At 40.4% G+C, this 20,756-nt stretch overlaps 1 protein-coding gene across 1 annotated transcript in view; it reads right to left on the bottom strand.

The window, feature by feature from the left end:
• LRRC31 (leucine rich repeat containing 31) overlaps window positions 1-3,259 on the bottom strand; it is a 12,787-nt gene extending 9,528 nt beyond the window's left edge. Inside the window, exons 1-3 of the mRNA XM_010295141.1 lie at window positions 3,247-3,259; window positions 1,341-1,598; window positions 5-65 (exon numbers count right to left, since the gene is read on the bottom strand). Of these exons, the coding sequence (XP_010293443.1) occupies window positions 5-65; window positions 1,341-1,598; window positions 3,247-3,259 (332 nt within the window). The remainder of the gene's footprint in view (window positions 1-4; window positions 66-1,340; window positions 1,599-3,246) is intronic.
• Window positions 3,260-20,756: the final 17,497 nt, after the last annotated feature.

A 20,756-nucleotide genomic window follows, 5' to 3' on the forward strand; every position in this document is an offset into this window, starting at 1 on the left:
GAACTGGTTAAATCTCTGCTCACCAGATGGTGACTCCGCTTCAGAAATGAGATGTGAAAGTCCATCTGAGTAACAAAGAAATAGGGTCCTGGTTATCTCTGCTACTAACATAATGTGTAAAACCTGCCTGTGACTGCAGAGTGAAGACTTTAGGAAACAAATTAAATCTGTCAGTAAACAGGGCTCTATTTTTGATCAGTGTGGACCGATAACCTGAGTGATAAGACCACTATGGATCAGATCACTACAAAGGTCCTGATACAGAGTGAGAAAAGAATCTCCTGTTGCACATCTCCACGCTACCTTACACCAGAGACTTTGGACGTTTGCACCACCAGTTCAAGGACATGAAATTCATGAAAACTCTGAACTGCAGATATTCTGGATGCACAAGTTGTATGACCACCTCTGTGTGCCTGCACTGTAGCCACACTGCTGCAAGAGTCTGTACTTGATCAGTTGGCACCGAGGGACCCAGCGATTTTGTGGTGAACCTGCTGCTTCCTTCATGACAGCCTGTGTTCATTTTCATACATTGGCTGTGTAAGGCAGATCCCACTTTTCTTGGTTTTGCAAAGCAACCCCCACTTACATTCTTCTTCTATGCAGTTTGTACAGCAAGGAAAACTGCATTTACATTCATCACTGAACCCTCTAACACATCAGTAGTTTCACCTAATGCCTATAGCTGGAAAAAAGAAGACAGAAATTACACAAAATAGCAATCCCACTCTCAGTAGCTGTCCTCTCATTGTTTCCCCAAACCAAAAGTCTTAGGACAAAGGATGAGGTTCTAAGCCTTGCCTTCCAGCTTCTTTTTAAAAATAGCCTTATCTTCTCTGGTGTGGATGTGAAGAGTATTCTTGTGCATGCACAATAACACATGATGAATTATCATTTCCTTCCCCTCCCCATCACCAGTGTCAAGTGGTAGGAAACAGCTGCTCTTCTTGTCTTCAGATTGCTTTAGCAGCAGGGTGAACTGAGACTGATCTTAAATACAACAAGCCAGGCTAGTGCTCAAAGTTTGGCTTTGAAACCAAATAAGCTCTGCAACTAATGAGGTGACTCCAGCACTGACCTCTCACATTGGAGATCAAGAGAGAGGTCACCCAAAAGCTTTATCCCTCCTTAGCAACATGGATCCCACTCCTTGCTTGGCACCTATCAAATTAGGGGGCACATCCTTGATAATGTTCCAATCGGAAGCATAACCTGGCTAAAGGATAAACTGCAGGCAGAAAAATACAGCATTTCGGCTAGCAAGAAAAGCAATTGTTTTTCAATGAAATTAAAATATGTACACATGCACATGTATTTCAGTATTGTACCAGCATTACCTTCTACAGAGAAATCTTGCTTCTCACTCTGATCATCAGCTCCAGAGTTGTTTATTTCTGTTTCTTCAATTTCCCTTCTGTCCTTGCCTTCAGATTTCCCAAAGTCAAAGCCCCTGAAGAATTTTTTGATGGCTGAAGGCTGCCCTTTAGATTTCCCAGGAGAGGACCTCTTCCCTTGGAACTGTTTTATAACAAAGTCAAATGGGGAACTCTTTGGGATGTCCTCTTCATGCTTATCCTGGCAGCTCTGAATGTTATCTTTCAGGGGATCAGCAGACATAGAAGGAATTAGTTTTAGTAACATTTGCTCTTGCTTACCCTCTTTCATAAAGGCAGATGCACTGAGAATTTCCTACCATTCCCTCCACGTTAATATCAGAACCGCACTGTTTAGTGGACCAGACTCTGAACTCATTTCTCCTCTTTCAGAAGGAACTGGTAATGCTCAGTATTTGCACAGCAGACTCACTGGTCCCAGTCCTCAATGGTACAAGTATCACTCTCTGCTGCCTTGTCAATGCAGATTGCCCCTAAGGTCACTGAGCGCTGAAGGGCTAACCTGCTGCTTCCCCTATCACTTAATCCCCAGGTTCAGTTCAGAGTCTTGTGGCCCCATTAAAGAAGTAAGGCTGACATGTCCCCGTTCTGAGGCGAAACCAGCTTAAGGTTGGCACCAAAGTGATCCTTCATGCCAAAGGCCAGTCCAGCAACAAGGAAGGTGCGAGGAGGAGGCGTGCAACAGGGAGTACAGGGACATCCTTGCCTGAACAATGTCACACGCTCTCAAACTCAGGGTGGAGCATGCAAATGAAATGCCATTAATCTTAGTGCAAAGCTGAAGTGATAGTGCAGAAAACAACCAAATAGAAAGTAGCTATGAATACTGGTAATGTGCCAGTGCTGGAAGAAAACAAGCCCCCCAGATAGCTTGTTTGGAACAGTTCAGTACTATAGTGACCTCAGTTTCAGTGGCTAATTCACAGGTAAATTAAAGTTTGACTTTATAGTAATTTATACATATTCTTTCCTTATTTCTGTTTATATTACACAAGCTATACCATTACCCAGTGACTCTGAAGCTGCTTTGGTTTTTTTCTAAACATTTTTTTAATTCTAACATTTGCCCTCACACACATGCTTTTAACCATGCAATCAGTCATAAAAACTAAGCAGACATTGACTTTTGCTTTGTGAGGACTATGGGGAAAAGGTATCTATCAAGTACTACAGTGTGTCATTGACTGCATGGGGAATGACCTGTGCTTGGAGCTCGATCCTGTAATACACAAAGCTCATGAATGGATTTCTGTGCTTACACAGATTCCTCCTTCCCCAGTACAGACCCACACACAGAACTCATTCCACAATTCTCCATCATCCATAGAGCACAGGAACTTGATCATTTTAATAATTGTTTGTTATGCATCTAATGTCACTGGCATCAATTTTCCAAAAAGGAGAAACGTGGAGAAGTATTAGAAACGCTATGACTTTCACAGATAGGTTTTGTGTTATTATAGCAAGAGTCAGATCAGGGGGAAAATGTCAAAATAAATCAAATGTAGTTTTTATATACACATATTTTTCTTTGTGTGTGCATATATATTAATGTAGGTATACTCACTGATGTATCTCTATATATGTATATAAATTTTCTTCTTGTCTTGGAAGTCATCTGCCATGATACAAGCGTGCAAGGGCAGGGCACGTATAATTACAAAAAGCTGATGCATTGTTTAAAGTCTTGCTCTTAATACTCTGTCACAGCTGTATTTCTTATAAGTACAAAAATTATGTAAAACAACGTACATAGCTGTGCATGCACATTTGGTGAGCTGTAAAGCAATGCTGGTTACCCAGGCTGTGTTTTCACCCTGTAGAACAGTATTATTTTAAACAAACATACCTGTCTCTTCCATTGGCACACTTGAGGATCTGCTCCACCTTGTGCAGCAGTTTCAGGGCTTGAAGGAGAAGTGAGCCATGACACGCAAACAAAACCTCACTTCTTTCCCTGATAGGACTTTCCACGTACTTTTCTTTCAAGAGTTTCTGTCTTCATCAGTTTGATAGCAGCAGCTCTGCACAAGCAGTTTGTGGGCTCTTTCCTGATGCCTCTATTCCTTTGCGCTGCCTCCTGACGTCAGCCTGCTGTCCCTGGCCTCTCTTTCCTGGGGGAATTTGAGAGGACCATTTAAATGCTCTGGTCATGTCCCAGCTTAGATCACTCAGAAGGCAGAAATCAGGAAGTGGCAGCACAGACTTCTCACCGAAACAGCTGCTGTTAGAAGAGGCTGAGTCACCTTATAGATCAGGTTACAAGACTACCTGAAGAAAAACTCTTTGTTTTCCCACCCCTTTTGTCCATACTGGTCAGAAATACAGCTGGAGGCTGAGCACAGCCGTGCTGTCAGCAGGATGTTGCATAGTTCAGTAAGAAAAAGGAATACAGAGAACTAGCGCACTCCTGTTCATTTTAGGGCAACGGGTGGTATGAGAGGAGAGGTCCTACTGCATCATCAGTACAATCTGCTTGCAGGCAACAGCATGATACAACATTACGACGCAATCATTTGCTACGTCGCATACATACATCAAACTGCACTATACCTTTTTTTGTCTGTCTGCCCTAGAATCTGATTTCCATGACAATGACTGTTACAATTTCAAGCTTAAACATACTCATGTCCATTTATCCTGAATCTCTTTAGCTTTGATGATTCTTTTTAATCTATGAGCTCTTCACTTTTGTAGGTTAAGCCAACCAAACTCTTCTTGTCTCCTCTCATGTGGCAAACTCTCCATTTGCCTTATCTCCTGCTCACCTTTGTCTGCACCTGTTGCAGTATAATTTATACTTCCTTAAATACAAGGGATCATCCATTGATATGTATACACTAAAGACATGTGCAAACTGGAGTGCTTTTGGTGGGGAATGATAAAGCTGGTCAACAAAACTAATGCAGACACCAGTCGTGAGGACAGGTTTGACTCAGTGTGTCAACGTACAAATGATTCAGACAGGGTGGAATAAGGTGTGCTGCTAGGAGCCAACAGGATAAGATCAAGAGAAGAAAAACTTACAGTGAACATCAGGAAAATCCTCCCAGTCATGAGAAGTACCACACTGGGAAACATTTACAGCAGGAAAAAAATGCACAAAACTACTGCGATGAACCTTCTTTCCCTGCAGGAATGGAGGACACATTTCTATTCCTAAACAGAAAGGATCTCCAAGTTGGTTTTACGATGTTCTGTGACCCAGAGTGGCTGTCCTGTCCCAGATTCTGAAACTAGCATCTCACTACAGACCTGTATCCACTGGGAAAGATCACCTCCTTGTGTGCTGATTCACTTCACATGTTCAGGCATTTCAGCTATGCAGACAATCGAGAACCCCAAGCATTTCTATTGGTAAGGAACTCATTCAATTTGACAGCTCTTTTCCACTTTACTTGTGCTTAACAACAGAGTGGCTAGGGATGAAACCAAGACAAGGCAATCCGTGTTTGTGAAGATGTGCCAGGCTCTGCTGGCCCAAGGCACATGATGCCTGCTGCAGTTCAATGAGAACATGGAATGAGAATATCTGGTAATTTCTGCTCCCTGAAACTGGGGAAATCCTTAAGCATGTTAACCACCGATTACAGTGGTTAGGCTGGGCTAACTTGAATGCTCTGACATCAGTGTGTTAGGTGATGTATTGCCCATTCAGAAATTCTTTCCCCACTTTAGGCTGTTGAATGATAGTGAAAATACCTCATGGCACCATGACAGCATCCCTGTAACCCAGTGAGAAGGGAAATGTAGTTTTGCAGTAACGTAGTTTCCTCTTCCTACAAAGCAAACCTTTACCTTTCTTTACAGCAGCTGTGTGGAACAAAGGGACAGCAGGGTTATTCCAAAGCAAAGCAGGATACGTAGAGTAAGGCAGCTGCACTGGACTAAAAACACAAGCTTTACATTGCAATAGCCTACGCTGTGCTGTGAACACGCAATGTATCGCAACAGAGAGGCCCGGCTATGCCCCTGTTAAATGCTAGACAAGTGGGCCTCGCTGCCTCAGCTGCTGCCTCTGCCACGGCATACTTCTGAACATGTGTCCTGCTCCTGCCTCACGGACCTGTGTGTCTGCTTCTCGCTGTACATCATGGACAGCACAGGGCAGGCTTAGCTTTTGGAGTTTAAAAATAACAAACGCCTTCCCCTTTCTATCCAGTTAAATGGTTTGTGACCATCTGCTGAGTGCTCAGTGTCACACTTGTTTATATCTGCTCTTCCCTCTGTGTAGACCTGGGGCAAGGTTAGGAGCAGTACCAAATTTGGAAGAAAATAGTTAAAGTTGAATCCAAAACAGCATCCACTGGTAAGAGATTAATGTGGATTTTTGTACTTTGCCTCATTGTGACTCCTTAATACGGCATATATTCCAAAGAAATAATGCCATTAGAGGATTAGTGCCACAAGTTCATTTGAAAAAAAGGATTTGCAAACACTGAAATCCTATATTCTATGTACTTAATGACCGAGTATCGTTTTGGGGATTTCCTCTCCCTTTAGTAGTGTCTCTTTCAATGAAACACAAGCAAAGTAGGAACTCTGTTTTGGATGGCACTTATTATCCCTTAAAGAAAAACAAAATCCCAGGTATCTGGTTAAAAAAATATAGAATCCAAACACACTGGACTAAATCCATCCTTGCTGTCGTACAATCACTGCAGTTATACCAGGGAGGCACTTGGCCCAATATTTGTATAGAATTTAATGTTTTTTGATATTTATCTACTAGGGATTTTTAATATTGAGTCCTGTAGCATGAAGTAACACGGTGACCCTTGTTTGCTTCTAAGGCAGTTCCCTTCCCCAGCTCTGCTCACACCCAGTGAAGCCACTGTTCTCTCTTTGGGAGAAGGAGACTGAATCACTGCCCTGTTATTCTTTCTCCCTTTCCTTAGCACACATCTCTGATGCATGACTGTCACTGCCTGCAGCAGCCTCCCTGGGCTTCTCTTGCTTGGCTTGATTTGTTGCAGGCTGCCTAGGTGAGGTGGGCAGTTGCATTGGCCAAGAAATTGGGGGGGTGAAAAATGCTTATTGCCCCATGGCTGACTTTGCCAGTGCCAGGTGACCCGCTCTTGGGCTGTGCTGACTCAGAATAGATGTGCCAGGAGCTGCTGGCAAATGAGGACAGGGGAAGAGTGGCCTGCTCCAGTACCAGGTTCACTGCCCACGTACATCAAACCATGCCCTCCAGAGCTCTCTCCACCCTCTTTCTCCTGCTCCATCCCTTCCATTCATCCTCCGAGTTTGATCCAGTTCTGATCCCTTATAACTGAGGCAGCAAAATTCAGTCTTGTCTACATAGCTGAGAAGCCTTCAGCTGGCACTTTATGTTGCTAGCATCACAGCATCTGTGTCATCCACTGACTTGACTCTCTTTACACCCAGAAAACTCACAGAGCAGCAGGGGTCAGCTTTAGGGCCAGACAAAAACCTTCAGAAGAGACTTCACACACAATGGGCTGGAAGGACCGTTCCCTGAGGATGAATGAATAGATGCAGCTGCACTCACCAGCGGGAAGTGCTCTGCAGAGCCTAGGTTAGAAGACGTCATTTGGGCTTCCAGGTACAGCTCAGTAGTGTGCTGCCATCTGAATAAACACTTTTCCATATATTCTTATACTCAGAAATATTGTGCAACACTGACAATTCCCCGGAGCAAACCTGTACCAGACGTCCCTCCACTGAGATCGGCGTGCATGCCTGAGGATTCAGTTTGGACCAAAGTAGCTGAGTATCCTCATCATTTCCCACAAAATAAATATTCGACATTCTGATCATCAGCCTGCAGTAGCTCCTGAGGCAGCTGTTTAAAATACATTTCACAGGGTTATCAAAACTAAATCCAATCCCTTATTCCATATTTATGTACAACCATAGACTGTCCATGGGCTGGAGGGGTGGGGTTTGAAGAGACACTGAGAACATACGAAGCCAGCTAAAATCTTGGGTTCAGAAACACATATGCCTCTGAGTAACCTGAAACAGTCCCCTAAATTCAGTGAGACTTTTCATGGGTGGAAAGGCTGAGGAAGATTTTGGCATTTCACTGTACTTTTACACTATAAAACATAAAAAAAAGTAAAGTTATTGAACTCTGGTGCTAGCATGCAAAGGTGGTCTTTGCCTGACTCAAGACACTTGGCAGGACAATCTTGCAAGCGCATGTGCTGGGTGAACTGGTTGTGAGCAGAGGTGTGTTGACAGGCCCTGTTGCCACTGATTTTTCATAGTTGTAAGAATTTCAACCTTGCATATACCAGCACGAGCTGCTAAGCATGAGCTGTAGAATTCTAAAACATACTCTTTTTTCCAAAACCAGAATCTACCTTACCTACTATAAAATAAATAGATTTTCCCAACTACTATCTCATATTGAATATGCATTTTGATTTCCATAAAAAGCATGACTAAAAGATCTATTACAACAAATGTATATTTATAGCCACAATGCAGGTATTTTTAACACTCTGATATCGAGTTACTCTTTTTTAAATGGAACTATACAAATACAAACTTAATGTTTCGTTCTCTATTACAATATATTAATCTGATGGAGAAGATTTGCAGGCTGGAAAATTCTTTTTGGTTGAACTTACACCAGGATTAATCCCCTTTCAGTTAATCATTTACATGAATGGGTAATCTCCGGAGTTCATGCAAGGCCTGCAAACTATATTAATTACTGGAAACCTAATTAGAAATCAACAGAGTCAAAGGATCAGTGTTACTTCCATACGGTACCATCTGGTACAATGGGTCTGGATAGTTCAGCAAAACTCCCCATTGCATTCTGTGGAACTTCAACCTGAATATGTGTTGCCAGAGAGAGCAAGTTTATGCTGATATGTGAGCTAGTTGTAAAGCATTTTTAGGGTCATCCTAAATGGCAGCATCCCAGTCCCTGTATTTCTACCTGTTATTTCAAAAGTCAGTTTTTACTCAACAGTTTTTTTTTGAATGCGATACCAATGCAGTCGTAATTTGCCTTTCCACATCCCAAAATACCCAATATTCATAGCAAATATTAAAACAAGTCTGCCATTATCTTTAGTTAAAACATTTTAAAAGTGTTTGTATTGTCATTTGCTTTGTAATTACTACTGTAATATATAAAAGGTATGTCCAGAGTGAAAAGAGTAAAAAATCCATAGATGACACAAACATGGTAGAGTGTGGCTTCCATTACCTTGGGTGTGCGTATGTGGAAACAGTAATACAATTTTACCAACTGATTTGCTCTTTCAGCATGTGGCCAGTTTGACAATTTTGACGAAAACATTTCAGTCCTGTTAGCCAAACAAAAAAATCAGATATTTGAAAACCCAACCTGTATGGTTTTAAATCCAGACCTTTCCAAACATTTTGATTAAGGGACACAAAAAATCCTTTCTTCTTTCAACATACGATGTTTGGTCAATCCAAGTTTCAAAGGAACTTACTGGTTAGCCATATTTCATCACTTAGATTCACTCATTGGCTTTTGGAATTGAGATCAGCCATGCTAAGTAAAATTCAATAGCTTTAGTTCTGTCCCTGTTTGGGTCCAGTTCTCCCTGATTAATTCCCAGATTTCCACTGGGATTGAGACAGCTGTGTAATCCAGTTAGTCTCTCCAAACTTCTCTCAAGAGCTCTGGTAAATGTAATGCTTTTCCACTGAATAGCCAATTGTGTTACAAGCTGTTACCTTTCCAGTGAGTATTTGCAGATATTGTCACTATGTATTTAGTACAGGTGAACACCAAAGTTGGGCACTTCCCTCTTCAGAGTGTCCTGCAACTCAGGAAGGAACTAGAGCGCCTATCCTGCATCCAAGAAAAGGGCTGAAAATTGGGAAAAAATGGGAACTCCCAGGGAGTGCTATAGCTTAAAGGATATTCTGCATAGCCAGGAGGTCAGATGATTACAGTGACACTGACACACAGCTTTGCCCATTCCCTTCCTCACTTATTTTTCTATTTGTTGTGAGTCGACCCAATGGCAAGATCCCATGTGTTTCTAAGTCAGCTGTACCACTGTGGAGTCTGGTTATTGTTTCTAATCCCAGGATTCTAGGACACTGCTTCTTGTTCAAGCTCATTCTTGGGATTCACAGCCTACTGGTCCCAGATTTCCCAACCCATCCATCAGACCAGCCTGTGCTTACCTGTGCTGCTGGTATGGACCCTCTACTCTTCTAGCTTAAACCTTTTGAGGGAAACATGGAAGGAAGTGAGGTTTAGCTAAAGAATTTGATATGTCTGAACACAGATTTCATTTTGGAAAAAGACATGGTGATCTGTGATAAAGAAGCCATTTGCCAAGTTCTGTATCAGTCCAGCTCATTTCATTACACAGAAATAAGTCTCCATTAAAGTGTATCTTGCTTCAGTGAACTTCATAAGGAGAAGAAATAAGGATTATCACTCTTCCACAGATTCCCCACTTATGACAGACAGTGTTTAGAAACAGTGGATTAAACCCTGATTAGACTCCAGTTTAGCAGGTTCTCGACTTATACAAATCCATTCCAGCATTGCATTTTGGTAAAGAACACAATTCTTGAACGGTAATAAAATTGCCTAATACAATTTTTTGCCTTCCATTTTTGAAGACCACAAATCCCATCAGCTGAGCCATGTCTGTCATTGATTTTGTCAAATGGGAACAAAGAAAGATCTGACCCAAATCAGTGCTGACAAAATATTTACTGACAACAGTAAGACTAGATCTACTTTAGTGCATGGAGCTGATTCCACACTGCTAACCCTTTCTGACACTTCAGAAATTGTGAAAGATGTGACAGTAGTATCCATTTCTTTTGAAATGAATTGAGAAAGAGAACCTTCCTCATTCTCAACTCAGCTTTAGAATAGTACATGAACCGCAAAAACTGTCGTTTTTTTGGTAGCATTCTTCCAACTCCTTGTGGTCTATGATGAAGTGATGCTCTCTTGGGGCATGCAATAGCTTGAATGGGTAAATTCCAGTTTTGAGATTTCAGCATTGCTTGCCATAGAGGTAACCCCAGGCTAATAAAACTGGGTAAAAGGGTACAGGTGGTGTGACCTCCAGCTCCATCTTTCACATTAGTATATGTCTGGTGTCAGTAGCCTGAGCTACTGAGCTGATACTGGGTGGGAGCTGTCAGGCTACAGTTATCCCCTTTGCACAAAGGAATCCAGTGTTTCCCCACTCTCAGATTCCTCTGTGCAAAAGGTGATACACTGTCCTAAACCATCTTAGCTAACAGGGATCCTAACTGACAGACCAAGGCCCAGATCAATTTGGTATACTTTACATTACTTTGTCCTATTCATAATTTATCTCCTGTGCCCCTCTCTCTCCCTCCTTTGCCATTTTTCCTAATGGTGAGGATGACCAGCAGGAACAGGACTGCTGAGAGACATGCAGACCACTGCATGGTGCATTCAGAAATACAGCCCTGCCTGATGCCTGTGAAATCCAGTCAAGAACAACTAGATATCCTCTGGAGAGGGACCATTAAAGAATCTTTATGAATTGTGGTTGTCACACTTCACTGCAGCACACAGCAATCTTGTTTCTGTGCCAGAAACCAAAGGCTTGATGCCAGGGGCCTTGCAAAGTAGTGTGCTCTCTCTCCAAACTTCCCTCATTAGGTAAAACAGGAAAAAATAAATATATATCCTTATTATATTGCTGGTTTTGTTTCTACCTCAGGAATTAATTTTTCCAAGTACTAAACTTTTTGTGGTTTTCCTGAAACTTGATTCATATGGACTAAAACATCTGATGAAAAATGTATGCTGATGCAAGATTTTGCTTTCAATTTATTTGGGCAACCCCGTATCTTACACAGCAATCGATTCAGCCGTACCCTGACAATCTTGAAAAATCCCAGCAGAGGAATTTTTTTCAAGACCGTTATCTACTCATTATGTTTCACGTCACAGGCTTCTGCAGGCAGTTACAGACTGAGAGGACTGAACACAAGCTGAAAATTATCTTTAAGTCTAGAATGCTCCATCAATTCCTTGTCTGCCTGCACATGCAAAGATTTGGACAACCACATGAAAACTATTCTCAAGTTATTTTAGCTGCTCTCTGTTTTTTTTTTTTTAAGGAAGTCAGAAAGTTATTTTTAAAACCTAGTATTGGAATTTTTTTTAAGCAATGTGATTTTCTTTATAAAAAGGTCCAAACAGCAACAAAATAGCCATGATAACATTTACAACAAAAATATTTAGAGAGTCACAGTCACTTTAGAAAAAAAAAAAAACAAACCCACATTATAGAATCACAGAATCATTAAGGTTGGAAAAGATCTTTAAGATCAAGTCAACCTTTAAGATCATCAACCCAACGCCCCCATGCCCGCTCAACCATGTCCTGAAGTGCCACGTCTACATGTTTTTTTGAACACTTCCAGTGATGATGACTCCACCACCTCCCTGAGCAGCCTGTTCCAATGTTTGACCACTCTCTCAGTAAAGAAATTTTTCCCAGTATCCAGTCTAATCCTCCCCTGGTGCAACTTGAGCATGTTTCCTCCTGTTCTATCGCTGGTTACTTAGGAGAAGAGACCAACACCCACCTCACCACAACCCCCTTTCAGGTAGTTGTAGAGAGCCATAAGGTCTCCCCTCAGCCTCCTCTTCTCCAGACTGAACACCCCCAGTTCCCTCAGCCGCTCCTCATAAGACTTGTGCTCCAGATCCCTCACCAGCTTTGTTGCCCTTCTCTGGACACGCTCCAGCAACTCAACATCCTTCTTGTAGTGAGGGGCCCAACACTGAAGCCAGGATTCGAGGTGCGGCCTCACCAGTGCTGAGTACAGGGGCACGATCCCTGCCCTGCTCCTGCTGGCCACACTATTTCTGATACAGGCCAGGATGCTGTTGGCCTTCTTGGCCACCTGGGCACACTGCTGGCTCATATTCAGCTGGCTGTCAATCAACACCCCCAGGATACTGTATTAAATACTAGATATGTATTCTGTGTTACATTATAAAACAATAATTTGTTTTCTGTAAGGATGTGCTGAACTATAGCAGAATTACATCCCTTTGCTAACAGTAACACTTCCTTGGGAGCAATTTTCAATAGGAATGAGTCCATTTTCTCCAGGTTTAGGCATTGTGTTAGCATTTGAGAGAGGACAAGGGGCAATTTTTCGTTGTTGCAGCAAGCACTTGATGTACTTTAGGCAAGTGAACATACAGCAACCCCGATATCCCATCGGCTGACATGGATGTTAGAAGAAACGAAGCACTCCCTGACATTTTAAAATCTGCTATTTACTAGACATTCGTTCCGAGAGCTAACTCACTGACAGTGAGAATTAAAGAGTAAACTGCCAGCTTGAGCAGTATAACCATCTGATCCCTGTGTTAGCCTCACAATGTGCTTAACGGGATTTCCACCTCCTAGTTCCCCCCCCAATCCAATCGGATACACAGTTCTGGGATAACACAGTTCTGGGGCAACTGCTTGCCAATGGTCAGAAGTACACCCTTTCTAAAAACCAGTACAAATAGGTAACACAATGTGTGAGAGCTAGGCAATTGTTAACCTTCTCTCATGTTTCTTGTTGCAACAGGAAGATTTTAAGTGAATGCATCAAGCATCTTAAAAGCTAACAACAGCTTAGCAGGTTAAATGTGAAATAGGTTTATCAGATCAGTGTAGTGCTCTTCGTGTAATTATGTTTTTACAGCCTGGTTAGGGGATGGTATTGGAGAAGGGCTTGTGATGTCAGAGTGGGTAGGGCTTAGAAGCAGGGATGAGAGCTAATCAAGATAAGTTCAATTTGTATTTAAAGTAAAGTCAGCGTTAGTTAAGGCAGTTTTTGACATGTTAATCTTGATGTGTTTTAAAAGCTGCCAATCACATTACTGAGGCAGCTTGGAAAGAAGACTTATAGTGAAGGCACATACCCTTGGATGTTTATGGTGTCTTCATTTTACCCAAAACTAAGGTCTTCACAATAGATGTAAGTATACATGAAATAACAGTAAAAAGTGCTAGTTTTTAATGTAAATGGCAATGCAACATCTGCTAAGCAATACCAAGAGGTGTATGATTTCTCAGATTTTGGTAGGAAAGACTTATCTCATGATAGAAACAAGGCAGATCAAAGCAGACTTCTTTATGGTGGTTTTCTTTAAGAACAGCACTGGACTGCAGAGAGTAAAGTTACGAATTGGCAGAGGTGATACAGAAAAAGTACAGTATGTGATTAACTGTGTTTTGATTTCTCAGCAATCTGCTATATGTATTCTTATGGGTAAATAATCCTGCACATTCAGGTGCAAACGCTGCATTTTTTATGAAAAACTTTATCATTTTAGAAATATTTAAAGGTCCATTTCACAAAAGCAGGATTTTACTTTGGGAAGGCTTGTCGCTGCATATTCAGTGTTTTCCTAGAAAACTTTGGATACAGACTGAGTTGCTTAACGTACATGCACAAATGTTTCACTGTCTTGTCTAACCATAACAAAATATTCTTAAAAGCTAACTGCTTGTTAATACATATAGCTTAATCTTTGTGCTAACTTATCTTTTTAAAAGTACAACATAAAAACTTCAATAATTTACAGGCACTTCCTGGAGCAGTAGATTTTCTAAATCAGCAAGCAATCAGAATTAATCAAGGCTATCATCACACAGATATAATTGGCTGTTTTAAACTGATGTAGCTACATTAGATTTACCTAATTAAAATTTTGCTCGTGTGCAAGGCCGTTGTAACAAACTCCAGTGCTAGCAGCTTTGTGCAACACCAACGTATGCAGTGTGATATATTTTGTAAAAATAATATCATAATGTGATGAGGGTTCCTTATGTCTTGTTATTATCTGAATATGTGGGCAGAATTAACTGTAGACTGAGAAAGGCTTGGGCACTATTATATTGCCTTCAGAGCCAAGATTAAGTTCCCTGGTTACAGAATATGTGAATTTTCAGATCTCCCTGGTGCCTAAGAGATATGGAAAGAGAGAGGCAATCCTAACTCAAGTAATTTTATCACAGTCTGATCCAGAAACTGGAGCTGAAAATGTTCAGTCTGTTCAAGATGCTGATTTCTGAGTCTGTTTACAGAATGAGGTGTGCAATTTCACATGATCTCACAAGGAGAAAAAAATCTGTATTAAAATTTGTGACTTCATGTATGAGTTTGGAAAATAACAGTGGTTTTAGTGTCTGATATCTGTGGCTTACATATATTTTAACATACATGCAAGTATTTTTTAAGATGAGTGTGTGTTGTCTCTTGTTTTGTAATAAAACAAGCCAACCTGAAAAAAATTAATGATAAAAACCTGCGCCATCTTGTTTTACGTTAGCGGTAGAAGACACGTCAAATGCAGTTTTCTGTTTTATCAGAGGATTTTGAGAAGTCCAAGGGATACTGCTGCAATATCTAATATCCTAACTGAAGAGGGAAGGTACTGAGGATTTGGTACGTTTTCTAGATTCAAACTCTTAGTTAGCCAGTGAATTTAAAGGATGTTAAATAAAAGTAGTTTTAAATAACCTCCCTAAAACCTGTTCCTCTTTCCACTACGTGGTTTCTTTTGGCACTGGGGCTGTTGTCATTTGCACTAGTATTCCATGTTAAAGTGAGACACAAATCCTACTAAAATTCAACTGCATTTCATTTGGAAATACCAGCCTTGCTCTCCAATCATCACAAAGCTTTCCATCGCAAGACTTCCATTTCCAGTATTTAAAAACAAAAAAAGAAAAAAAAAATGTTTTAGAAGTAAAAATTATTAAAAAGTAAAAACCATAGAATTTAGTTTCCCTTTAATTGATCCCACTTATGCCACATTTTGCAACCTTTAGGCTTCTGAAAGAATCAAAGACAAGAGGATAATGTTGCAAATGTCATCCCTAATTATGAAACAAATCCACAAGGAAAACAAATTACATCATGCTTTTATCTCTAGGTATGTAACCAATGTAATAGAGACACCCATTCCTTGTAAACAGCTTCTCCATGTACTAGCTTATCAAGATACAGCGTGGGTGTACAATGCACACACACATGTGCATGCACACACTCGCTCTGCTACAACCACTGTTTTCATTAGTTCTTGCTTAGTTATCTTAGTTTTTTGAAAGGCATAGTTGAATACTCAGCGTGATCCCAGCTGGAGCCTTTGGGTGCTGCCACAAATACAAATTAATAAGATCAGCAGGTTCTGCAGAAACCAGTCCTTTGGTTACAGCACAAAACAGAGGGAGAAGTGCTAAGCGCTATTCCCACCTCAGCCGCTTACTGTCCTGTATCTATATCCCCCCAATGCCATATCAAATGGCAGGACTACTTCTTTTTCCTCCACCATCTGTCTGTCTCACCTACTTGGCTTTGAGGACTCTTGCTGTATGTTTGTGCTCAGCACAATGCATCTCCACCTTTGGTTTTAGTCAATGCATTAAGCTGACTATTGCCTTAGCACAGTTTCCTCTTCCCCTTTGGGAACAAAATGAATGCACTCCTATTACAAACCTAACTTAGTTTCTGAAGGACTGAATTTGCCAATACTAGGCCTTAATTTCTTCCTGAGACCAGTGTGTTTAAAAGAAATGAGTGTCTCAAAAATGGTGACACATCCATGTCTTCGTTTCAATGTAAAGACATGCAATGCAAACTCTACTGACTGCCACACACAGTATAAATATAGTTATTTTCCTTTCTTTAAGGAATGTATCGTTCTCAATCCAGTTTTAGGATTACACTCTAATCTCAGTCTCTGAGCAGTCTGTGCCCACGTAGCTAGGATTAGATTTTAGCCCTACAGCCTCTCCAGTGGTACCTTACCCCAATTAAGACCACATATTTCACATTCCTGCATAACATGATGTTGGTATAATTTCTTTCTTACTTTCCAAGTAATTTATTTTGCTGACTGTGTGTTCCTGAATAAATACAATTTCTAGTTTTATGACAGCATAGGTTTAGGGCAAGAACCCTTGATACTACAGTTAATACATCAGAGTATTAATAATATAGGAATATTTATCTATTTTTTTAAAACAGCATCTGATTTCTCAAGTACTCAGGAGAGCTTTTTTATAAAAAGGGAACCAATGGGAGTAAAAGTGAGACTATGCATGAGTTTCTTCATAGATTTCACTCATAAGCATGTATACATGTTTATATTATATGTTTAACTGATCTCTCTGACAGAGGTTTACCTGAGCATTTTAAATGATACCCAGCTTCTTCCAAAGACTCTGCGTATCTAATACAAAGGTATACTGAACACTGCTTTTAAAAAATGCTAATTCCATGTGTTTGATGTACACAAAAGTGTTCATGAGTTAATGAAATCTGAAGCATTTAGCTAAAAAAAAAAATCTTCCAACAAACTTATGTTATACATCAGACAATACTGTATTTTGCCAATGCAATTTATAATATAGAAACAGAGATCGCTATAGACATTTTGAAACTGTGTATAGCATGATTAGATTTGCAAATGCTTCTGGTTCATGAAGTTCGTCTCTTGCCACTTCTCATCTAATAAATTGAGACAGAATTAGTACTGGGTGAGTGGTTCTGCCTGCTGCCAAGAAGGGTTTGCTAAGGGTAAGACTCTAAAGGTAGAGATTAACTTGTCTTCATCCCTGTAATGTGCTGTACAGCCAGGATTTGTGCAATAGGATCAGAGAAGAGCCATATATGAATGTAACACTGGACAGCTGGTGTGTATGAATTTATATGAACCCTGTTGCAAGATTTTGAGCTACTCAAATCCCAGCTAATATATGTATCAGAAGTATACTTTACCCGTTCCCTCAGAGATTTTTTTTGCTGACATTGGTTTCTAATATGCTAGTTGTTATGAAAATCATATGAACCTTAAGTACCCTAAATTTGACCTGCAAGTCAGAACCCCAGGTAAGTAACCAAAAAAAGGTGTTTTTCCAAATGGAATAACATAGGTTAGTCAAGTTCAGTATCTCCTCCTGACACAGAGTTACATACAAGTCTTTATATTAGGTTATGGAGCTATTTATCCTACCTGATCAATTCAATACTTCCCTGAACAGGAAATTCAGGGAAATAAACACATAATTTAATGCAGATAACACATGCATACAAAATGTGTCCTTTAAGTAAAATTCACACCATACTGATATTCTAACATTCATCTAGGGAAAATAGATTGGAATTTTGGTGGAAATAACACCTGAAAATTTTAAACACAAATACCAGAGTTATTTTCATATATCTGAGAAGAAATCCAAGCTAAGTTAGACAGGATTGACCGGCACACCAATGAAAAAAACTGAGTGACTTCACAGAGCAACTCCAGTGAAAGCCTCATTAAGGAATCAAACCCTCCTTTTGGCTCATGATGATTCAAAACTGGGTCATTGGAAGCTGTAAGCTACAGCTTTAGTGGAAGAAGATACCAATGAACTTTCAAGTCATATTATTCCACGACTTTTTTCAACACTATATCTTTTCCATGTCAAACCAACAGACCACCTAGTCTACCTTTGCAAGGATAAGTTGCTTATGCAATGAACATTGCCTGAAGCAATGCTCTGTGAATCTTGGTCATCTAGTGGATAACAATCTATCAATAAATATGGATCAACTCCATTATGGATGCTGTGGTACATGGTACTGTCCTGGATTCAGCCAGGATAGAGCTGGTTTTCTTCACAGAAGCTAGCGTGAGGCTATGTTTTGGATTTGGGATGAGAAAATGTTGATAAGGTGCTCATGCTTTGGGTTGTTGCTAAGTAGTCAAGGACAGTCCAGCTTCTCGTGCTGGCCTGCCAACAAAGTTGGGAGAGGACACAGCCATGACAGCTGACCTCAGCTGGCCAAAGAGATATTCCCTACCATATAACATCATACCCAGTATATAAACTGGAGTTAGCCGAGGGGCGGAAATCGCTGCTCGGGGACAGGCTATCGATCACCAGGTGGTGAGCAATTGCTGTATTGGGCATCACTTGTTCTTGTACATTCCTTTGTCGGTATTATTATTGTTGTTTCCTTCTCTCTTGCTGTCCTGTTAAACTGTTTTTATCTCAACTCACGAGTTTTTTCCCAATTCTCTCCTCTGTCCCACTGGGGGAAGGGGGAGTGGGTGAGTGGCTGTGTGGTGCTTAGTTGCCAGCTGGGGCTAAACCACAACAGGTACTCTACATCCAGTAAAAATGCCAGCATTTAAATGAAAACCTCACTTTTTAAAAGAAAGTTTTTAAGACAGTTCTTAAATAGTTTGTGCTTCAGCTCCAAAAGGCAGCTATGTGAGAGACTACCTGTCAACAGTATAACATACTTCACATTCAACACAAAATCTAACTTGTTTTGGGAACTGCATGGAGTATATAGACAACACCACAGTAATACTGATTTCTAACCATGGTTACTGCTGCTTGGTTGTTGATAGATGTCTGTCAGAACAGGCAGGTTATATGGGAACCCATGTGGAGGTGGTAGATTTGGGTCAGAATAGATAGGTCTTTTCTTACTAGGTTTTCCATGATTTTATACTTCAAAGTTATATCAAATAATTTTATATTTTTACAACAGTAAAAGTGTAGAAGTTCTAGGGAGGCCTGATAAAGAGAATTGTCTTTTACTTGTATGTCTTTCCCACACAGGAATCTTCCCCAGAATAAAATGCATTCACAATTGTAATTAAAACAGGGGATTGAAGAATTATAGTAGTTCCTAAAAAGTAAAAGTGGTACAGCTTGTCAGTCATCTGGCAGACAAAGCTTTGTAGTGTTAATATTAGCTTTTAAAAATTTTTTTTTCTGATTTACTGGAATAAAAAGATTAAAACCTTCCAGTTTTTCCATTATGTCTATCTGGACCTCTGCTGGTTTCTCTGCACCTTTATATTCTCTAGTCAGGTGCATCAGGCAAAGGCCAGGCTGCAAGGAGGTTAGGATGAAGTTTAAAATTGCAGCTTTACAGAGTATTTAACACATGGTCACTCATCTGTGAGAGGAAACCATCTAAATGGCTCACTGGACCAATATGGTATGGCAAATACCATCATCCCAGTTGCCATCTATTTTTTTGAGCTGCTGTAAAGTTTAGTTCAGCACTAAATCGCTTTAGTACTGAGCTTTAAAATGCTTTAGCAGCTCAGAAGCACTTTGGCAGCTCAAATGCTCTTCATGAAGCACCCAGCACCCTAAACCGCTTTAAGTCTAAAGTATCCTAAAAAAAAAAGGGCAAACTGAAACGTGTCCAGCAGCACATGTTCAGATACACATGTGAAGAAGAAAAGATATGGTACTGCTGTTCTTGGATTTGAGAGGCTTGTCTGCTTCCAGGAAGCCCTGAATCTTGGCCAATCCAGAATCTAGCATTTACGATGTTTATAAATGTAAAGAACTTTATTTTGAGGGAACACCAGTAGTGTGGTCCAAGTACAGTCTCTACTTTCAGTCCGAGTGGCTGAAATGACTAACTTGCCTACCTTTTGGAAAACTCATTTTGAGGCTGAGACCAAGTATCTCCACCATACCAAGGAAATGGTAAATTCCTGAAGCATATGAATTAGATTGATGGCTTTCCCTTAGAATTTTTTTGTAACTCATCAATATGTCAAAAGCAATAAGAGGAGTTATGATTACTCTAATTTATAAATGGCTTGGGTAACAAAATATAGGACTTTGCTTCCATCAGATTTTGGATAATGAACAGTTTTTTAAAGTTTGGTTCTGTTTTGGAGGACTGGATGTGAAAAAGGGAATTTTGGTTGTTTATGCTTAGTATTTCTTAGAAATTTCTGTATCCTAGCTAGCTAGTTTAAGGGTAAACAAACCACCTGGCAAGTGGATCTGTCTTGCACTCATAACAATGCTAACATCTCAAGCTGTGTTTGATCTCACTGGTACTTGTACAACACCATTGTCTTTGCAGTGGTCACATATGCATACTCAGTCCCACAGCTGGATTTTATTTTATCATGCCAACACCATTAATCACAGCCATTGACTTAGTAAGGCTAGAAGCACAGGCAACATAGTATAAAAATACATTTCAGCCTGCAAAGTGAGCAAGTTTGGCATAAATGTGAAAAAATGAGGAAAGACCTGAGCAAAAGGTAGCTAGTAGAGTTCTCAGAGAAGGCTTGCATTTTAATGGAATAACATTATCACAACATGCTAAAGGCAAATTGGCAAGTAACCTATAAAAAGTCAAACCACCCAAAGCTCTGGATTGTTTTAGCCATTTGTGCTTCAAAGATCCCATTTTTTGGAGTGATTATTAACATAAATTCAGCAGTTGTCAGCACTCAGCTGAAACTGAAGGTAGCTACAGTCAGGGAATTTGTCAGTGATGGTTTTCCTGCCATGGGAAACCAAAGTAGAGCCAGAGGAGAGGACTCTGCTGCCC

This window comes from Phaethon lepturus, unplaced genomic scaffold (assembly GCF_000687285.1).
Source record: "Phaethon lepturus isolate BGI_N335 unplaced genomic scaffold, ASM68728v1 scaffold3549, whole genome shotgun sequence".
Lineage (NCBI taxonomy): Eukaryota > Metazoa > Chordata > Aves > Phaethontiformes > Phaethontidae > Phaethon > Phaethon lepturus.